General features: G+C 39.4%; 2 protein-coding genes across 11 annotated transcripts in view; one reads left to right on the plus strand and one right to left on the minus strand.

The window, feature by feature from the left end:
* Krit1 (KRIT1 ankyrin repeat containing) overlaps positions 1-4,895 on the minus strand; it is a 54,167-nt gene extending 49,272 nt beyond the window's left edge. For 2 of the 3 annotated variants that reach the window (XM_090333109.1, XM_090333107.1), the window contains exons 1-2: positions 4,710-4,895; positions 484-636 (exon numbers count right to left, since the gene is read on the minus strand). In XM_090333109.1, coding sequence (XP_090189235.1) covers positions 484-585 — 102 coding nt within the window. In that variant the 5' untranslated portion in view covers positions 586-636; positions 4,710-4,895. The remainder of the gene's footprint in view (positions 1-483; positions 637-4,709) is intronic. The other variant, XM_090333108.1, reaches the window with a different exon arrangement.
* Ankib1 (ankyrin repeat and IBR domain containing 1) overlaps positions 1-15,431 on the plus strand; it is a 167,792-nt gene that overhangs the window by 53,473 nt on the left and 98,888 nt on the right. For 2 of the 8 annotated variants that reach the window (XM_090333093.1, XM_090333101.1), the window contains exon 1: positions 5,515-5,747. The exons of 1 other annotated variant lie outside the window; for it this stretch is intronic. The gene's annotated coding sequence lies outside the window, so the exon portion shown is untranslated. Of the gene's footprint in view, positions 1-4,564; positions 4,731-5,168; positions 5,304-5,514; positions 5,748-7,329; positions 7,535-12,511; positions 12,601-15,431 lie in introns of those variants that run through there. 5 more of the 8 variants (XM_090333096.1, XM_090333099.1, XM_090333095.1 and 2 more) reach the window with 5 other exon arrangements.

The following is a 15,431-nucleotide window of genomic DNA, read 5'->3' on the forward strand; positions in this document are numbered from 1 at the left end:
GGCAGTGGGGCTGTGGCTCAAGAGGTAGGGTGGTAGCCTTGAACTGAAGAGCTCAGGGACAATGTGCAGGCCCAGAATTCAAGTCCCACAACAGACCAAAAAAAAAAAAATTCAAGACTACAGATAAATGTAACTTTATTGCCTAAAAAATGAGTTGTCATAAATAAGTTGAACATAGCCAAGATTAATATTTGTACTATATTTTTTCAGTAGTGTTTTTTTTCCAGTAGCTTTTAATTTTGAGAATTATTCTGTTACATAAACATTTAAGTGCATAAAACTCTAAAAATCTTTCATAACCTAATAATATTTTATAATCTAGTAAACTACAATGTCAATGAATAGCAAACAATCAAAAGATATGCAGGAGAAAAGGGCAAGTAAAGATATGGCATAACTAGCTTGTCAATATTAATATACAACATATTGTAAGGGTTATATGTAAATGGTAGTAGAAATGAAATAGAAAGTATGTTTTCTCACTTCATAGGACTTAGCTCTGTATTCCCGAGAGTTGAGACTGGCAGCATTCTTTGGACGAATAACAGCAACATATGCATCTTCTATATTTTCTGGATTTCCCATTGCTTTATAAGACAAAATTGTTCTTGGGAGATTAAATAGTACAACTGGTGGCTAGAGAAAAAAACAAAACCAACAACTTTAACAGTACCCTTTCTATATCAATTTGATAACCTTTATTTCCATATACAATACTTTGAAAAACAATTAAAATAAATTTTTTAGCTTTGTTCCAGTCCTAGGGCATAAGCTTTCCCTATGCCTTTTTTTTTTTTTTTTTTTTTTTGCCAGTCCTGGGCTTGAGCTCAGGGCCTGAGTACTGTCCTTGGACTTTCTCAAGGCTAGAGCTCTACCACTTGAGCCTCAGCACCATTTCTGGCTTTTTTCTAAGTATGTGGTACCGAGGAATCGAACCCGGGTCTTCATGCATTCTAGGCAAGCACCTTAACCACTAGGCCAAACTCCCAGTCCCTCCCTATGCCTCTTTTGCTCAAGACTGGCACTCTACCACTTGAGCCATAATTCCACTTCTGGCTTTTTTGGTAGTTTAATAGCAATAAGAGTGTCACAGACTTTCCAGAGGGCTGACTTCACACCATTATTCTCAGATCTCAGCATCATTATTAGCTAGGTATATAGGCATGAGCCATAGGTACCCAGCCATTCAATACCTAAAAGGTAAACCAGAGATGATTTTCACTTGGTTTTCATCATTGAATTAATACAAATCTTAGCTTAAAATCTGAGACATTCCTTTATTATTTTCCTTGTTAAAGATAAAAGTTTCTTACATGTAAAATTCATATTTTCACAAGTGTTCTTTACTATAAAATCTGACTCTGGGATTTAAAAAAGTTAATGATTATAAAGTATCTCATAGTTACGCGAAATAGTGATTAGAAATAACGCATATTTTTCCAAGTATAACACAAGTGAATGTTATATTGGTAAGTTTAGAAGCTATACATAGCTTAGCTCCTTGTATCATTACTATTTGCTTCAGAATCCTTAGCAAGGAAAATTTTGAAATTAGACATCTGGATATCTAATATCTAACATAGATATCAGCAAACATAGTTTATAATTTCCTTTGGAAGTGCCTATCAAAAAACTTTTGGTTAGCTGATAAAAATCTTTCTGATGATGATTTAAGAATCTTTTCTAGAATCATATTAAGTGAAGTAAGCCAGACTCAAGGGAACTTAGGCTCAATGGTTTCCCTCATTCATCATAATCAATAGAAACCTTGGGCTCTACTAGCATAGATCTGCAATAGAGCAAAATCTTGATACGTAAGGCCAGATAATGTGAAGCTAATTGAAAGGACCTCCAGGATATTGAAACAAAAGCCATATAATGAATGATTGTTGTCCTTATGTACTATGTTGTCTCTCATCTCCTTTGCTGTCCCTTGGTTATCTCATATTGTTATAGTATCTCACTTTGTTATCTGATATATTGAATTTATTTGTATTTGGATATTTGAAATTTGATAGGAAAGGGGGAAAACCAAGACGGGTGGAGGGTGTGGAGTGGGGAGGGAAATGGGTACCAAGACATGTGAAAGGGTATCAATGTATGTGAATTAATGCACCTTCTATCTGGCAAATATCATGTAACCCTTTTACTAATTACAATAAAAAAATTTAAAAAAAAAAAGAATCTTTTCTAGGTTTGAGGTATAATTCAATTAAAAGAGTATCTGCCTACCAAAGGTGAGGCTCTGAATCCAACTCCCCAGTACTGTTATACTCACTGTGTTTCCCCTAAACTAATCTTAAATCTCCAGTGTGTAATTTCTAACAAATAATTGAATTTTAACCACATTCCTGGCTGTTTAATGTTTTCTGAGTCTTATTACTTTTTTTTTGGTCTAGTCTATAAACCATCTCTTTACTTGGTTTTCAAAGGTTCATCTCAAGTACATGCCAGTAATTTCTAAAATAATATTTAAAAATTTCTTTCCTAACCAAATTTATATTGTTTTCAATTCTTTAAAATCTTATTGGGTATTAAAAATGGCCTGTTAATATTTAATGAGTTCCTTACAGCTCAGATTCTCAGGATAGAAACGAAATGGATCATTTCTAGAAAGTTTCTTTTAATAATACTTGAATAATAGTCTTGAATAATATAATTTTCTCAACTGTAACTGACGTGACTCTCGAATCCTTTATTCACTTCGGTAATTAAGTGAATTATATTCTCAGAAAATTTCACTAAAATGAAATTCACTTAAAAATCCAGTAGCTGGGTTAGGAGTTTGGCCTAGTGGTAGAGTGCTTGCCTAGCATGCACGAAGACCTGGGTTCAATTCCTTCGTACCACATACATAGAAAAAAGCTGGAAATGGTGCTGAGGCTCAAGTGGTAGAGCTGTAGCCTTGAGAAAGTCCAAGGACAGTGCTCAGGTCCTGAGCTGAAGCCCCAGGACTGGCAAAAAAAAAAAAAAAAAAAAATTCAGTAGCTTCTGGAATTTTAAACAACTATGAAAATTTATGGATAGGCAACTTGAGTATCTTTAAAGTCTTTTAAATTCTAAAACTTTTCACTGAGTTAAATACAAAGAAACTACAAGTATTTCATTACAGAAGGTTACAGTGAAAATTTGGGATGGAGGTATTTCATTTTGCTTAATGTTCTGAGGAAATTATTCATTGTTGTTCTATAACTCTTGGATTTTTTTTCCAGTTCCTTTTTTCCCATAATTTAAAAAATAAACTGCATGCAACTGTCAGAATTTCTATTTTAGCTACTCTATATTTGCTTTTCACCTCAATTAACAATGACTTAAACATAGAAAAGGACAAATTATGAGACATGTGAATGCCTCCTTAAATACTGCAAGCCTTCTAAAAACGGACAATGTTGTGTATAAACACTGTTTAATAAATATGGCACAATTATTGAGATGTTCTCTAAAACAAATACCTGAAACAAATACCGAACAATTCTTAGTTTCCAAAACAGAATTTAAAGCAAATAAATTCCTGTCCTTGCTAAAACAGTATCTATGAACAAAGTTGTTAATTCTCTTAAAAAAATTGAAGTCGGGGCTAGGAGTTTGGCCTAGTAGCAGAGTGCTTGCCTAGCATCCATGAAGACCCAAGTTTGATTCCTTTGTAGTATATACACAGAAAAAGCTGAAGTGGTGGCTCAAACAGTAGAACTCTAGCCTTGAGAAAGTCCAAGGGCAGTGCCCAGGCCCTGAGTTCCAGCTCTAGGACTGGCAAAAAAAGAAAGAAAAAAAAGAAATCATGTGAAATGCCCACTTCCAAATGATTTATAACATTATTTTGCTCAAGAATGGTACTCTTCCACTTGAGTCACACACCTCTACTTCCAAGTGATTTTTAAAATGGATTTTCAACGAATGGTTCTATTTTATTAGAAATGACATGAAAGAATGAAACAAAGGTTTAAATTGGGACAAAACCCAAAATTAACACATGAAGGAAAGGCTGCTAAGGCAAAAACGCAAATATATAGGAAAAGAGCAACGTGGGCTAAAATAAATGGTAGAGCTAGAGGTTGACAAGTTTAATATAAGCGTTTAAAAATAAGAAATTAAACGTCTATGCTTAAAAAATATGTAGCATTCTGCCCTATGGCTTCCTCGTTGACAGAAAATACTCCGGCATATATGGTAATAAGGCCTTAGAAATAAAGTGGTGGAATCTATCTGGGATCACCTGGAAATATGTTGGGGCGCTTTTGGGGAAAGTGAATGTACAGCTGCCATTCCGTGCCTGCGGGCAAGGTAACGTCTAGATGGTTTTCAAGAGTGAGAAGAGAACCGAACTGGACTCCTGAGTTAGAATAGCAAGACAAAAGACTTCTGGTGAAGCTTAAAAACAACAACAACAACAAAAAACCACATCACGGAGAAAAAGCAAAGCGAAGAAATTCTTAAAAGGAGAGGGGGGGAAAACGTAGACGTGGGGGACGTGGTCTGGAACACGCGGGGGACGTGGTCTGGAACACGCGGGGAGCCGTTTTTCCCGCAAAGACAACACCAGTGAGCCTTGGGAGGAGTTTCCAGGGCACCACCCATCCGTGTCGGCTACCGGGAAAAATTACAAGCTTCCCTGCTACTGTCTCCCCACCCAAGGAAAAGGTGACTTAAAAAAACAAACAAACAACTTCTCTATATCTATTGCTTAAATACAAAAGAAGTAACGTCCTTGCCTGGACAAACTAGATGCGAAGGTGAGCCATCCTCCCACCTGTCTTCAGTCGTAGGCTCTCGCTTCTCCTCGTTTCCACCGTGGAAAGCCGCGGTCTCACCCCAGCGGGTGGCCGACCGTCTTTCGGGCCGCTACATTCAGCTCATTGGAAGGGGGGGGTGATTAGGGCGCGGGGGGGGTCACCCCACTTTCCTCACTCCACCCCTGCGTTCCGAGCACCGCGGCGCGGCCCGACTTCCTGTGTCGGGAAGACCCTCCGTCGCCAGCAGAAGCCGCCGGGCGTGTGGCCGGAAGTTGGAGTACCTCTCCCTGTTTTCCTTTTTCTTTCCTTTTCCTTTTCTGTCCTCCGTCTCAGCACCAGTCACCCTTTACCCTCTGGAAAGCTAAGAGGTCTCGGCTCTCCAAAAGGTCTTTACATTCCATCCTGCCGCTACCCGGGAAACGAAATCGCTTCCGGGTTCACCCCCACCCCCGGCAGCCCCGTGGTTGGCAGCGGAAGAACTTCCGGGTCAGAAGCCTAGATGCCTCCGTTCCTGCTGCTATTCGCCTGAGGTGCCGCTCCTGGGGGTCGGCGGCGATCTCCTTTCTGACAGAGGTGGCGGCTGGAGCGTCCGGGACCCAGCCCGAGGCAGGGGAGAGGAGGAGGGCGGCGGGGGCTGCAGGCGCGCGCCAGGCTGGAGCATGAGCTGGACTTGACCGCGAGGCGGAGGCAAGAGCCACCGCCCCCTCTTCCCCTCCCCGGAGAGAGGCGGTGCGGCGGCCCGCGGAGGATGGGGGGCGCCCGCCGCTTCTGAGCCTCGCCTCGCGTCTTGGGCTCGCGCCGGGCTTCGCACGGGCCTCCAGTGCGCGCCCGCGGCTCCCAGCCTGCAGTCTCCGCCCGGACAGCCCCGTGCACCCGGGCGGGCAGGCGAGGAAGGGGCGCGCTCGTCAGGGTGGGTGGGGCGGGGAGGGGACCTGAGGTCACCGGCTCCGGGGGAGAGGCGGATCTGCTGACCAGCGGGGTTCCCCCCGACCCTCGCCCTCGGCTGGAGAAGTCACCGTAAGTCTCAGCTTTGCGGTCCGCGTTATGGGGCTGTCTCAGCCCGTTTTGAGGTCCGAGTTCAAGGCTGCTTGGTTCACGCCCTCCGGTGCCTCCCGGGAGCTGCCATTCTCGCCTTCTCGAGCACCGTCGCTCCGTCTCCGTCTGCCCCTCAGGGCTCCGCTCCTGGAAGCCACCTGGGTTTCCACGGCGCGTTCCTGCCTCCCTGTCTGTCCTCAGAAGGATTTGTGCCCTCCCTGGTTTTTCTCTTGGTGCCCCAGCGTGCACAGCTTTCCCGGCCCATGCTGGAGATGTGGAAAGCCTCGGGCTCCACGGACCGCACGGTCTTGGGAGTCTGGGGAGCGGAAGGGCTCAAGTGCTCTCTGCAAGGCTGTAATGGGTGGGGATAGGTGCAGATGGCTCCAGGGAACCTTTAGTTTTTGCTGCCTCTGCCACCAAAACAAAAGAATGGGCACTCCCTGTACCCTCTCTCCTCTCCCCTGTACGTTGCACTTTGAGTCGAGGGAAATTGGAGGTAGAGCTGTAATTAACCCTCTTCTGAGGAGAACCTGAGAATTAGTCTATACGCTCGGCTCACACGGAGTGGCATATTGAACAATCTTGTGTTGAAAAGCATACCCATTCTCGAAAAGCGTTACTAGCAGATCTGACAAATGAATGTGAGAAAAAGGCTGGTGTATCAGTTTGTTTTAGCTACCTTTAGATTGTTTTTAGCAATCTGATTTACAGTTGCTTTTAATTAATTTACAAGAGTGAATACATATATATATACATATATGAATGTGATAGTCTGTGTATTGGATCTTTTGCTTTGTTAGTGGAAACAAAATAGAGCTTTAAAATACTTCAAAGCGATTGCATTTTACATTATTTTAATCTTTAATTTTAGGTAATTTTTAAAATTAATTTGTATCAAACCACCCATGAATGTTACACATCTTTGCACCTATGCATTGCTTTATGCATCTTAGTTTTTTAAATTAACTGTGACTTCTTAGTTTTTTAATTAACTGTGATTATCTCCAATGTGTATTTTCCAGTTTTTGACTAGACATTTTTCCCCCATTAAAATTTGAATTGCTTTTTAAACTGCTGCTCCAGAACTTTCCAGAAATTAAATTAAAATATAATTTTAATGCTGTCAATGATTGGACAATAGCTGTGATGTGCCTTCATGCAAATAACTACTTTTCAAGGCATCATAGAAAACAAATGATAATTTTAGAAACTTTCTCAGTAATTTTGTAGTATTTTGTAGGTTTGTTGTTATTTTGTAAATTACTCTGTAATTAGTCTGTTAGCCTTAGTGAATTGTATTGCTTGACAAATAATGTTTTTAAGAAAGACAAATGTTCAGACCCCCAACACCATCCCTCCACCCCCAATCAAAACCTCTTTTGGGCAGTTGATTTTGTGCTGTTAATTGATCTGTAACCTACCTATCTCTTTGGAAATGTACTTGGCATAGATACCAAGCACTGTGTAGAGTTGAGCAAATTATTAGGGTGTGGCTTTTGTTTTCTGTAAAATCGATCAGCTTCCGAACAACAAGATTGGGATTTTGTAATAAGCCAATAGACAATAACTTGGAGGAATTTTTAAAAAGAAAAGAATAAGTCCATTGATTCCTCTTATTCTTTGGGTGGGGAGGACAATAGTTTCCTGTTCCATTTTTTCCTTTACTGACAGCCCTGAGGATTTTGAATTTACAAAGTGAAAGGGTTCTGAAGTCTTGCAGACCAAGTTCCAAACAGAGGGCTGTAACAGGTGGCTGCTGATATAGGAAGGTAAGTTTTGAAAGCCGCTATACTTGTGGAAGAACCCACTTTGAGAGATTTGTCTTTCTTCTTCCTTTTCTGGGTATATTTTCAAACTTGTGAAAGTGAAATGTATATTTAGAATTTACTTGTAGGTAATACTTTAAGAGAATAACTTTCATGATCATTTATTATTATTATTATTGTGTGTGTGTGTGTGTGTGTATGTGAGAGAGAGAGAGAGAGAGAGAGAGAGAGAGAGAGAGAGAGAGAGAGAGAGAGAGAGAGAGAGAGTGTGATGGGGCTTGAACTAGGCTTGGGCACTGTCCCTGAGCTCTTAAGCTCAAGGCTACCACCCTACCTTTGAGCTAAGCCCCACTTCTGGTTTTCTAGGGGTTGATTGGAGAGAAGAGTCTCAGATCCTTTCGTGCCAGGGCTGGCTTTGAACCTTGATCCTTAGATCTCAGCCTCCTGAGTAGCTAGGGTCATTTTATTTTATTTTTTTGGAAAAAAAAAAAACCAAACCTTTGTGAAGTATGTTTGTGGAAGGTCAGTTACTGTATAAACATACATGATAAATATATTAAGATTTCCTTTCTTCATTGAATGTACCAGTCTACATAGTTGACTATGGTTCTACCCATCTGCCTTTTTAGATGTCCCTGAGTGATTTTAAGACTCTTGGGCCAGCCTGGAGGCTTGAGAGGCCTAAGTAGGAAAATCACAGTCTGAGACAGCCTGAAGCAGAAAGCTTGAGCTCCTCTCCAAGCATGGCTAGAGTGGCAGAATACCTGTTAAGCAAATGCAGTCCAGAGTTCAAACAAAACCCCCAAAGTACCAAGAATTAAACCAAACCAAATAAATATTCCACCAACACCCATCTACAAAAGCCGTTACAATGTTGATTTGAAGTTCTTCAATAAAAATAAGCACAAATGCAATATGAAGTGTTTAATTTGTGCTAGTCATGCTTAGTGTCTTATATATTACACTTAATTTTAAGAACAGTCCTAAGAAGTATTTTGTTTTTATTTAAATTTATTTAAATTTATGATGTGAGGAAGTTTTTTCTTTATAAGCATACTTTAGTTATATAAGAATAGTTCTTTTATTTCCAAACATACATACATTGTATCACTTCACCTCTACCAGTCTCTCTTATCCTATTCACCACTCCCCAAACATTTTCAGTAGGTTTCATTGTTCTGTTTTTATGTATTATTTATTATTATTGTTGTTGTTGATTAATCTAGTATGAGTACACAATTTTGGACTCAGGGCCTAGGTGTACACAATTTTGGTCACAGGGCCTGTGAGTACACAATTTTGGACTCAGGGCCTTTTAGCTTTTTCATACAAGGCTAGCACTCTACCTACCATTTGAGTCACAATTCCACTTCTGGCTTTGTGATGGTTAATTAGAAATTGAGAGTCTCATATACTTTTTTTTCATATATTTTTTATTGTATTTAATAGAAGGGTTACATTATATTTGCCAGATAGAAGGTACATTAATTCATGTACATTGATACCCTTTCTCATGTCTTGGTCCCCATTTCCCTCCCCCCAGCCCCACCCCTCATCTTGTTTTCCCCCCTTCCCTATCCAATTTCAAATAACCAAATACAAATATATCCAATATATCAGATAACAAAGTGAGATACTGTAACAATATGAGATAATCAAGGGACAGCAAAAGAGATGAGAGATAACATAGTACATTAAGGACAACAATCACTCATTGTATGGCTTTTGTTTCTGTATCCTGGAGGTCCTTTCATTTAGCATCATACTATATGGCCTTATGTATCTAGGTTTTCCTCTATTGCAAATCTCTGCTAGGAGAGCCCAAGGTTTCTACTGATTATGACAAATGAGGGAAACCATTGAGCCTCTGTTCCTTTGAGTCTGGCTTACTTCACTTAATATGATTTTTTCTCTAAGTCTTTCCATTTCCTAACAAATGGGGCAATGTCATTCTTTCTGACAGCTGCATAGAATTCCATTGTGTACAAATACCACATCTTGTTGATCCACTCATCAACTGAGGGACATCTGGGTTGGTTCCATATCTTTGCTATGGTAAATTGTGCTGCAATGAACATCGTTGTGCTAGTGGATTTACTCTGACCTTGTTTTTGGACAATTGGGTAAATGCCAAGTAACGGAATTGCTGGGTCATAGGGGAGTGAGAGTCTCATATACTTTTATTCTTTGACTAGCTTTGGACTGGGATCTTTAGATCTTGCCCTCCTTTAATAGCAAGGATTACAAGCTCATTGTTCTATTTTCATACATACAAGCAAAAGATTCCTACTAGATTCATCTCTTTCATCCTTCTTAGCTTTCCTTCCTGCCAGTGGCACTGCCACCCTCAATGATGCCTGCCTCATTTTCCTGTCATTTGTTTTCACTGTGTTAGTTGCACCAAGAAGCTGTACCATGATGCTTCAGAGCTAAACATCTCTCCTGCTTTCTCCTTCCAACTCCCCATCACCCTATTGTTCAGCAGCTTTCATTGAGTCTCCTTATGCTGACTTCCTACATAGTTGACATGTATTTTGAAATTATTTTCCATCTTTCTTTTTCCAAGAGGAAAAAGTTTTAATATAGTAGAAAAATTTTACATTCTCTAATAGCACTTAAAATAGAAAAATGTGCTAATTTATTAAGACATAATTATACAATATATCTTCAGCTGTGTGTAATTTTGTTCTCCAACTTCATCAGTAGTTCTAAGAGCCTGTAAAATGTATTGAAAATTTGTGCTAAAAATGTCCTAAAAAGGGTGTATTCTCTAGGAATGGTAGACTCTTGGGCTATGTGAAGTCTTCAGTTTTTGAATATTTTGACTTAACTATCTAAAGCTTGGTTTTTATGTTAGACAATATATTCCTTAGATTTGAAAATAATATTATTCCTTTGCTATTAGTATGATAAATTATTTATCAGTAACTTGATGCAGTTCAATCTACAAATTTTCAGACCCTCAAACTTGTTTTCTTGCAGTGCTAGCCAAGAAATCTCAGGCTACATGTATGCTGCCAAGTGCTCTCTAACCAAAGAGCAACATCTCCAAGCAGCCAACCTTCCTCCCTTTTTCCTTTCTCCCCCTACCTCCCTTTTTCCTTTTCTCCTTCTCCCTCTCTCATACAAAAAAGGTCTTTCATTATCAACTCTTCTCCCAAAGGCCCCCCCCACATATTTGTCCAGTTGTCTTTAATTTTTACAATGCAGTATAAACAAGTCAGTTTATGAATATAATGAATCTTGATCAGTGTCACTCCTTCCATTGTTTTCCCCTATATCTCCCCACCCACCGCAAGTTACCTGGTTACATTTTCACATACTTTTATCAGCATGTTTATGAACGTATGTATGTGTATGATTCTGTTTTACAATTTAGATCTAACTTCCACATATAAGAGAAAACATGTACCTTCAGCCTCTTTGAGCCTGACTTAATTCACTTAAAATAATTTTTTCTATGCCATCGATTTCCTTGTAATTTTAAATGATACATTATTCTTTCTGATATGAGTAAAATTCCCTAAAATTGACATGTACACACACACACACACACACACACACACACACACACACGTACACATACCACATTTTCTTGCTTCATCCATTGAAGGACATCTGGACTAGCTTCATAACTTGGCAATGGTAAATAGTATAGCAAAACATGGGTGCAAATGTCATTATTTTATCCTGACTTGTAATTTTTTAGATAGATGCCTAAGAATGTATTGACGGAACGTAGATAGTTTGATGTTTAGGGTTTTTTTTGTTTTTGTTTTTGTTTTTTGGCCAGTCCTGGTGCTTGAACCCAGAGCCTGAATACTGTCAAGGCTAGTGCTCCACCACTAGAGCCACAGCACCACTTCGAGCTTTTTTCTATGTATGTGGTACTGAGGAATCAAACCTGGGTCTTAGTGCATGCTAGGCAAGCACTCTACCACTAGGCCAAACTCCCAGCCCTAATTTTTTATGTTTAGTTCTTTTTTTTTTTTTTTTGAATATCCAAGCTGCCTTCCATAGTGGTTGGCACTAAATTTTTTTTTTTTTTTTTGCCAGTCCTGGGCTTGAGCTCAGGGCCTGAGCACTGTCCTTGGACTTTCTCAAGGTTAGAGCTCTACCAACTGAGCCTCAGCACCACTTCCAGCTTTTTTCTATATGTGGTAGCGAGGAATCGAACCCGGGTCTTCATGCATGCTAGGCAAGCACTTTAACCACTAGGCCAAACTCCCGGCCTGGTTGCACTAATTTATATCCCACCAGCAGTGGGATGTAAATCCCTACCACCACCACCTATAGTGTTTATGATGGCCATTCTTAGTGGGTGAGAAGGATTGTCAGTGTAGCACATTGCCACTTGAGCCACAGCCCCACTTCCAGCTTATTCTGTGTATGTGGATTCTGGGGAATCAAACCCAGGGCTTTGTGCATGCTAGGCGAGCATGCTACCACGAGGGCATGCTCCCAGTGTTGTTTTGATTTACATGTCCTTTGTGACTAGAGATGTTGAGCATTTTTGTGTTATTAGCCATTTTTGCTACTTCTGAGAAGTGTCAGTTTAGCTTCTTTGCTCATGTTGTTTGATTTATTGATTCATTAAGGGTTTCTGTTTTGTTTTTATTTATTTATTTTTAATTATTTTTTTGTCAGTTGTGGGTCTTAAACTCTAGGCCTGGGCGTTGTCCCTGAGTTCTTCAGCTCAAGGATATCACCCTTCCCTTTGAGCCACATTGCCACTTGCTGTTTTCTGGTGTCTAATTGGAGAAAAGAGTTTCATGGACTTTAGTGCTTGGGCTGGCTTTGAACCTGGATCCTCAGATCTCAGTCTCCTGAGTAGCTAGGATTACAGGTGTGAGCCACCCTGCCAGGCTTATGGTTTAGTTTCTTTATCTCTTTGTATATTCTATATACTTAGTCCTTTGTTGGATTGATAGCTAGGGAAGCTATCCTATTCTGTAGTGTTTTTAGCTTAGTAACTATGTCCTTGCTTATGCAGAAACTTTCTGACTTGATGAATCCCATATCCATTTGTTGAGCTCCTGGAATTCTTAGGAAGTTCCTGCCTGTGCCAAGTAAGTTCTGTTTCTCTTACTCCTTCCTGCAGTAGCTTCAAGGTTTTGACCCACTTTGAAATGATATTAGTGTAAGATGACAAAGATTCAGTTTTAATTCTGCATATGGGTGTCCAGTTTTTCCAACACCATTTGATGAAAAATCTGTCTTTTACCAACATATATTTTTGGCTTTTATCAAATATCTAATGGCTGTAGGTATATGGGTTTATTTCTAAGTTTCTAGTCTGTTTTATTGTTCTTCAGGCCTGTTCCAGTACCAAGCTATTTTTTTTACTCTAGGTCTGAAGTAAGTCTGGAATTGTGTTACCTACAGCATTATTACTACTATTTATTTTATTTTATTTTATTTTTTGCCCAGGATTGCTTTGGTAAACCAGGGTCTTTTATGGTTCCAAATGAATTTTTGGTTGTTTTCTCTAACTCTGTGAAGAGTGTCATTGAAATTTTGTTGGGTATTGCTTTGAATTTGTAGATCTCCTTCAGAAGTATGACATTTTCATAGTATTAATTCTTCACATTCTAGAACATGGGAAGTCTTTATACTTCCTGGTGTCTTCAATTTTTTTCTTTATAGTTTTATTTTCATCTATCGGAGTCCTTCATTTCCTTGGTTTGGTTTATTACTAGGTATTTTATTTTCATTGCCTGTCTTCCTGTCTTTTTTGTCTTTCTGTCTGTCTGTCTGTCTGTCTGTCTGTCTGTCTGTCTGTCAGACACACACACACACACACACACACACCACACACATACACACACACACACACACACACACACACACGTCCAGTATCAGTCTTGGCTTAAACCTTCTAAACAAGTTAAGAGGTGGTATCCTAATGTCCTTCACTACAGTATCTACTTCTTAAAACATTCACTGTAGCCGGTTGTGTGGCATGCCTGTAAATCCTAGCTACTCAGGAGGCTGAGATCTGAGGATCGTGGTTGAAAGTCAGCCTGGGCACTAAAGTCCAAGTAACCAACAGAAAACTGGAAGTGATGTTGTGGCTGCAGGGATAGGGCAGTAGCATTGAACTGAAGAGTTCAGGAACAATGCCCAAGCCCAGAGTTCAAGCCCCACAACCAACAAAAACAAACAAAACCATTCACCACCAAACAACCCTCTAAGTATACATGCTATGTTTGGTTGTTATAACCAGTTGTCTTGGTTTTTCATGTCCTTGGAAATTTTAGAGAGCGAAAGCTTTGCATTCTGTAAGGTGACCCCAACCTTCCATCTATGTAGTATTTCTTTGTGTCTCTAATCAGATAATGGTTTCAGGACAGGTATCCCACAGAAAAAGCACTGTGCTCTTTCAAGTGCATTGCATTCTAAGGCATATAGTGTTAAATTCCATCATTGTTAGTAATGTTAATTCTCAAGGCCATATTTGTGTCCATTTGTTTCATTATTTATTTCTGGAGGCATTTTCCTAAATTATGTCCCTACCTGGATTTTTTTATTGTTGTTGGTGGTGATCTCTGGGCTTGGGCGCTGTCCTTGAGCTCTTCAGCTCAAGGCTACCATCCTACCCACAGCACCACTTACAGTTTTCTGTTGAGATGAGTGTCATGGACTTTAGTGCCCTAGTGTCTGGGCTGGCTTTGAACCGTGATCCTCAGATCTCAGCCTCCTGAGTAGCTGGGATTACAGGCATGAGACACCTTGTCCAGCCCAATACCAGGATTCTTATCAAACCTTCATGCACTAGTTTCAGTGTCACTAACGACTTCTGTGATTTCCAGATGATACTTGTTTCTATTATTCCTTCTACATTATTTTATTGGGAGATGCTTTTCTCCTTATTTAATCAAAAATTACGGATTTTGACTTTGTGTGGTTCATTGTGATTTATTACCATTATCATTTATTTTGCTATTTAAATTAACCCACTTTAGCCAGAGGGAACCCCTCTAAGCTGGTTTCTATGCCCATTTATCTTGCTTTTATCTCATTCATTGAGCATTTCCTTATGACTTTTTGGCAGAATAAGCTGTTCTCGGATCATCTTGTGCTTTGCTTGTCTAGCCCTAAAATCAACCACTTCTTCAAGGAAATGTTTTGCTTTTCATTTTTGTGAAAGTTGGTCTTTAAAAAGAAAGATTTGGGACTTAGTTTTCTCATTGCTACTGGGACATCACTGCTTCCAAGCTTTCTTAGTGGACAAAATTAGGATATATATGTGTGTGGGTCGTATGTGTAAACATATACATTACACACATTGTCCTACATATGGAATTATTTCCATAGCTGTGTGTTTTCAATATAAAACAAATTTATTTCTGTAGTTCTAGCCCAATAGCCAGAGTTCTTTTTAGCTCTTTCCCTTTCATGTATATGAATACTTTCTTTTTCATCAGGAAATTAAACTTGACATTAGCTTAACTATATTGTCATTTGGCCAGTTGTTTTTCTTGCTTTCTCACCATTTTGTGCATATAGACCATCTGCTACCTGCATCTGCCCTCATGTCACTCTACATTATTGACTGCTAGGTCTGTGCATTTCCCTGTCTCTCAAAATACCCATTGTCTTCAACGGTAAGCCATTTGGCCAAAACCTCTACTAGCATTACTCACTTGGTCTTGTTGCCCTACATTCTCAGCAACATTATTGACTTCTTCCATGTCACAGTATATAGTTAAGTTTTAAATATCTCCTAAGGATTTGCAAATACAAATATATGTGATAACATGTATATATATATATGTATATATATATATATATATATGATTTCCTTTACATGACAACATTATTACAACTTGGTTTATGTTTTGTGTTTTTCTTAGCATATCTTTAAAAACTTTCCACCTAAGTATATACCTCGTTCTAT

Source organism: Megascapheus bottae, chromosome 5, assembly GCF_031878675.1.
Source record: "Megascapheus bottae isolate mThoBot1 chromosome 5, mThoBot2.hap1, whole genome shotgun sequence".
Classification (NCBI taxonomy): Eukaryota; Metazoa; Chordata; class Mammalia; order Rodentia; family Geomyidae; genus Megascapheus; species Megascapheus bottae.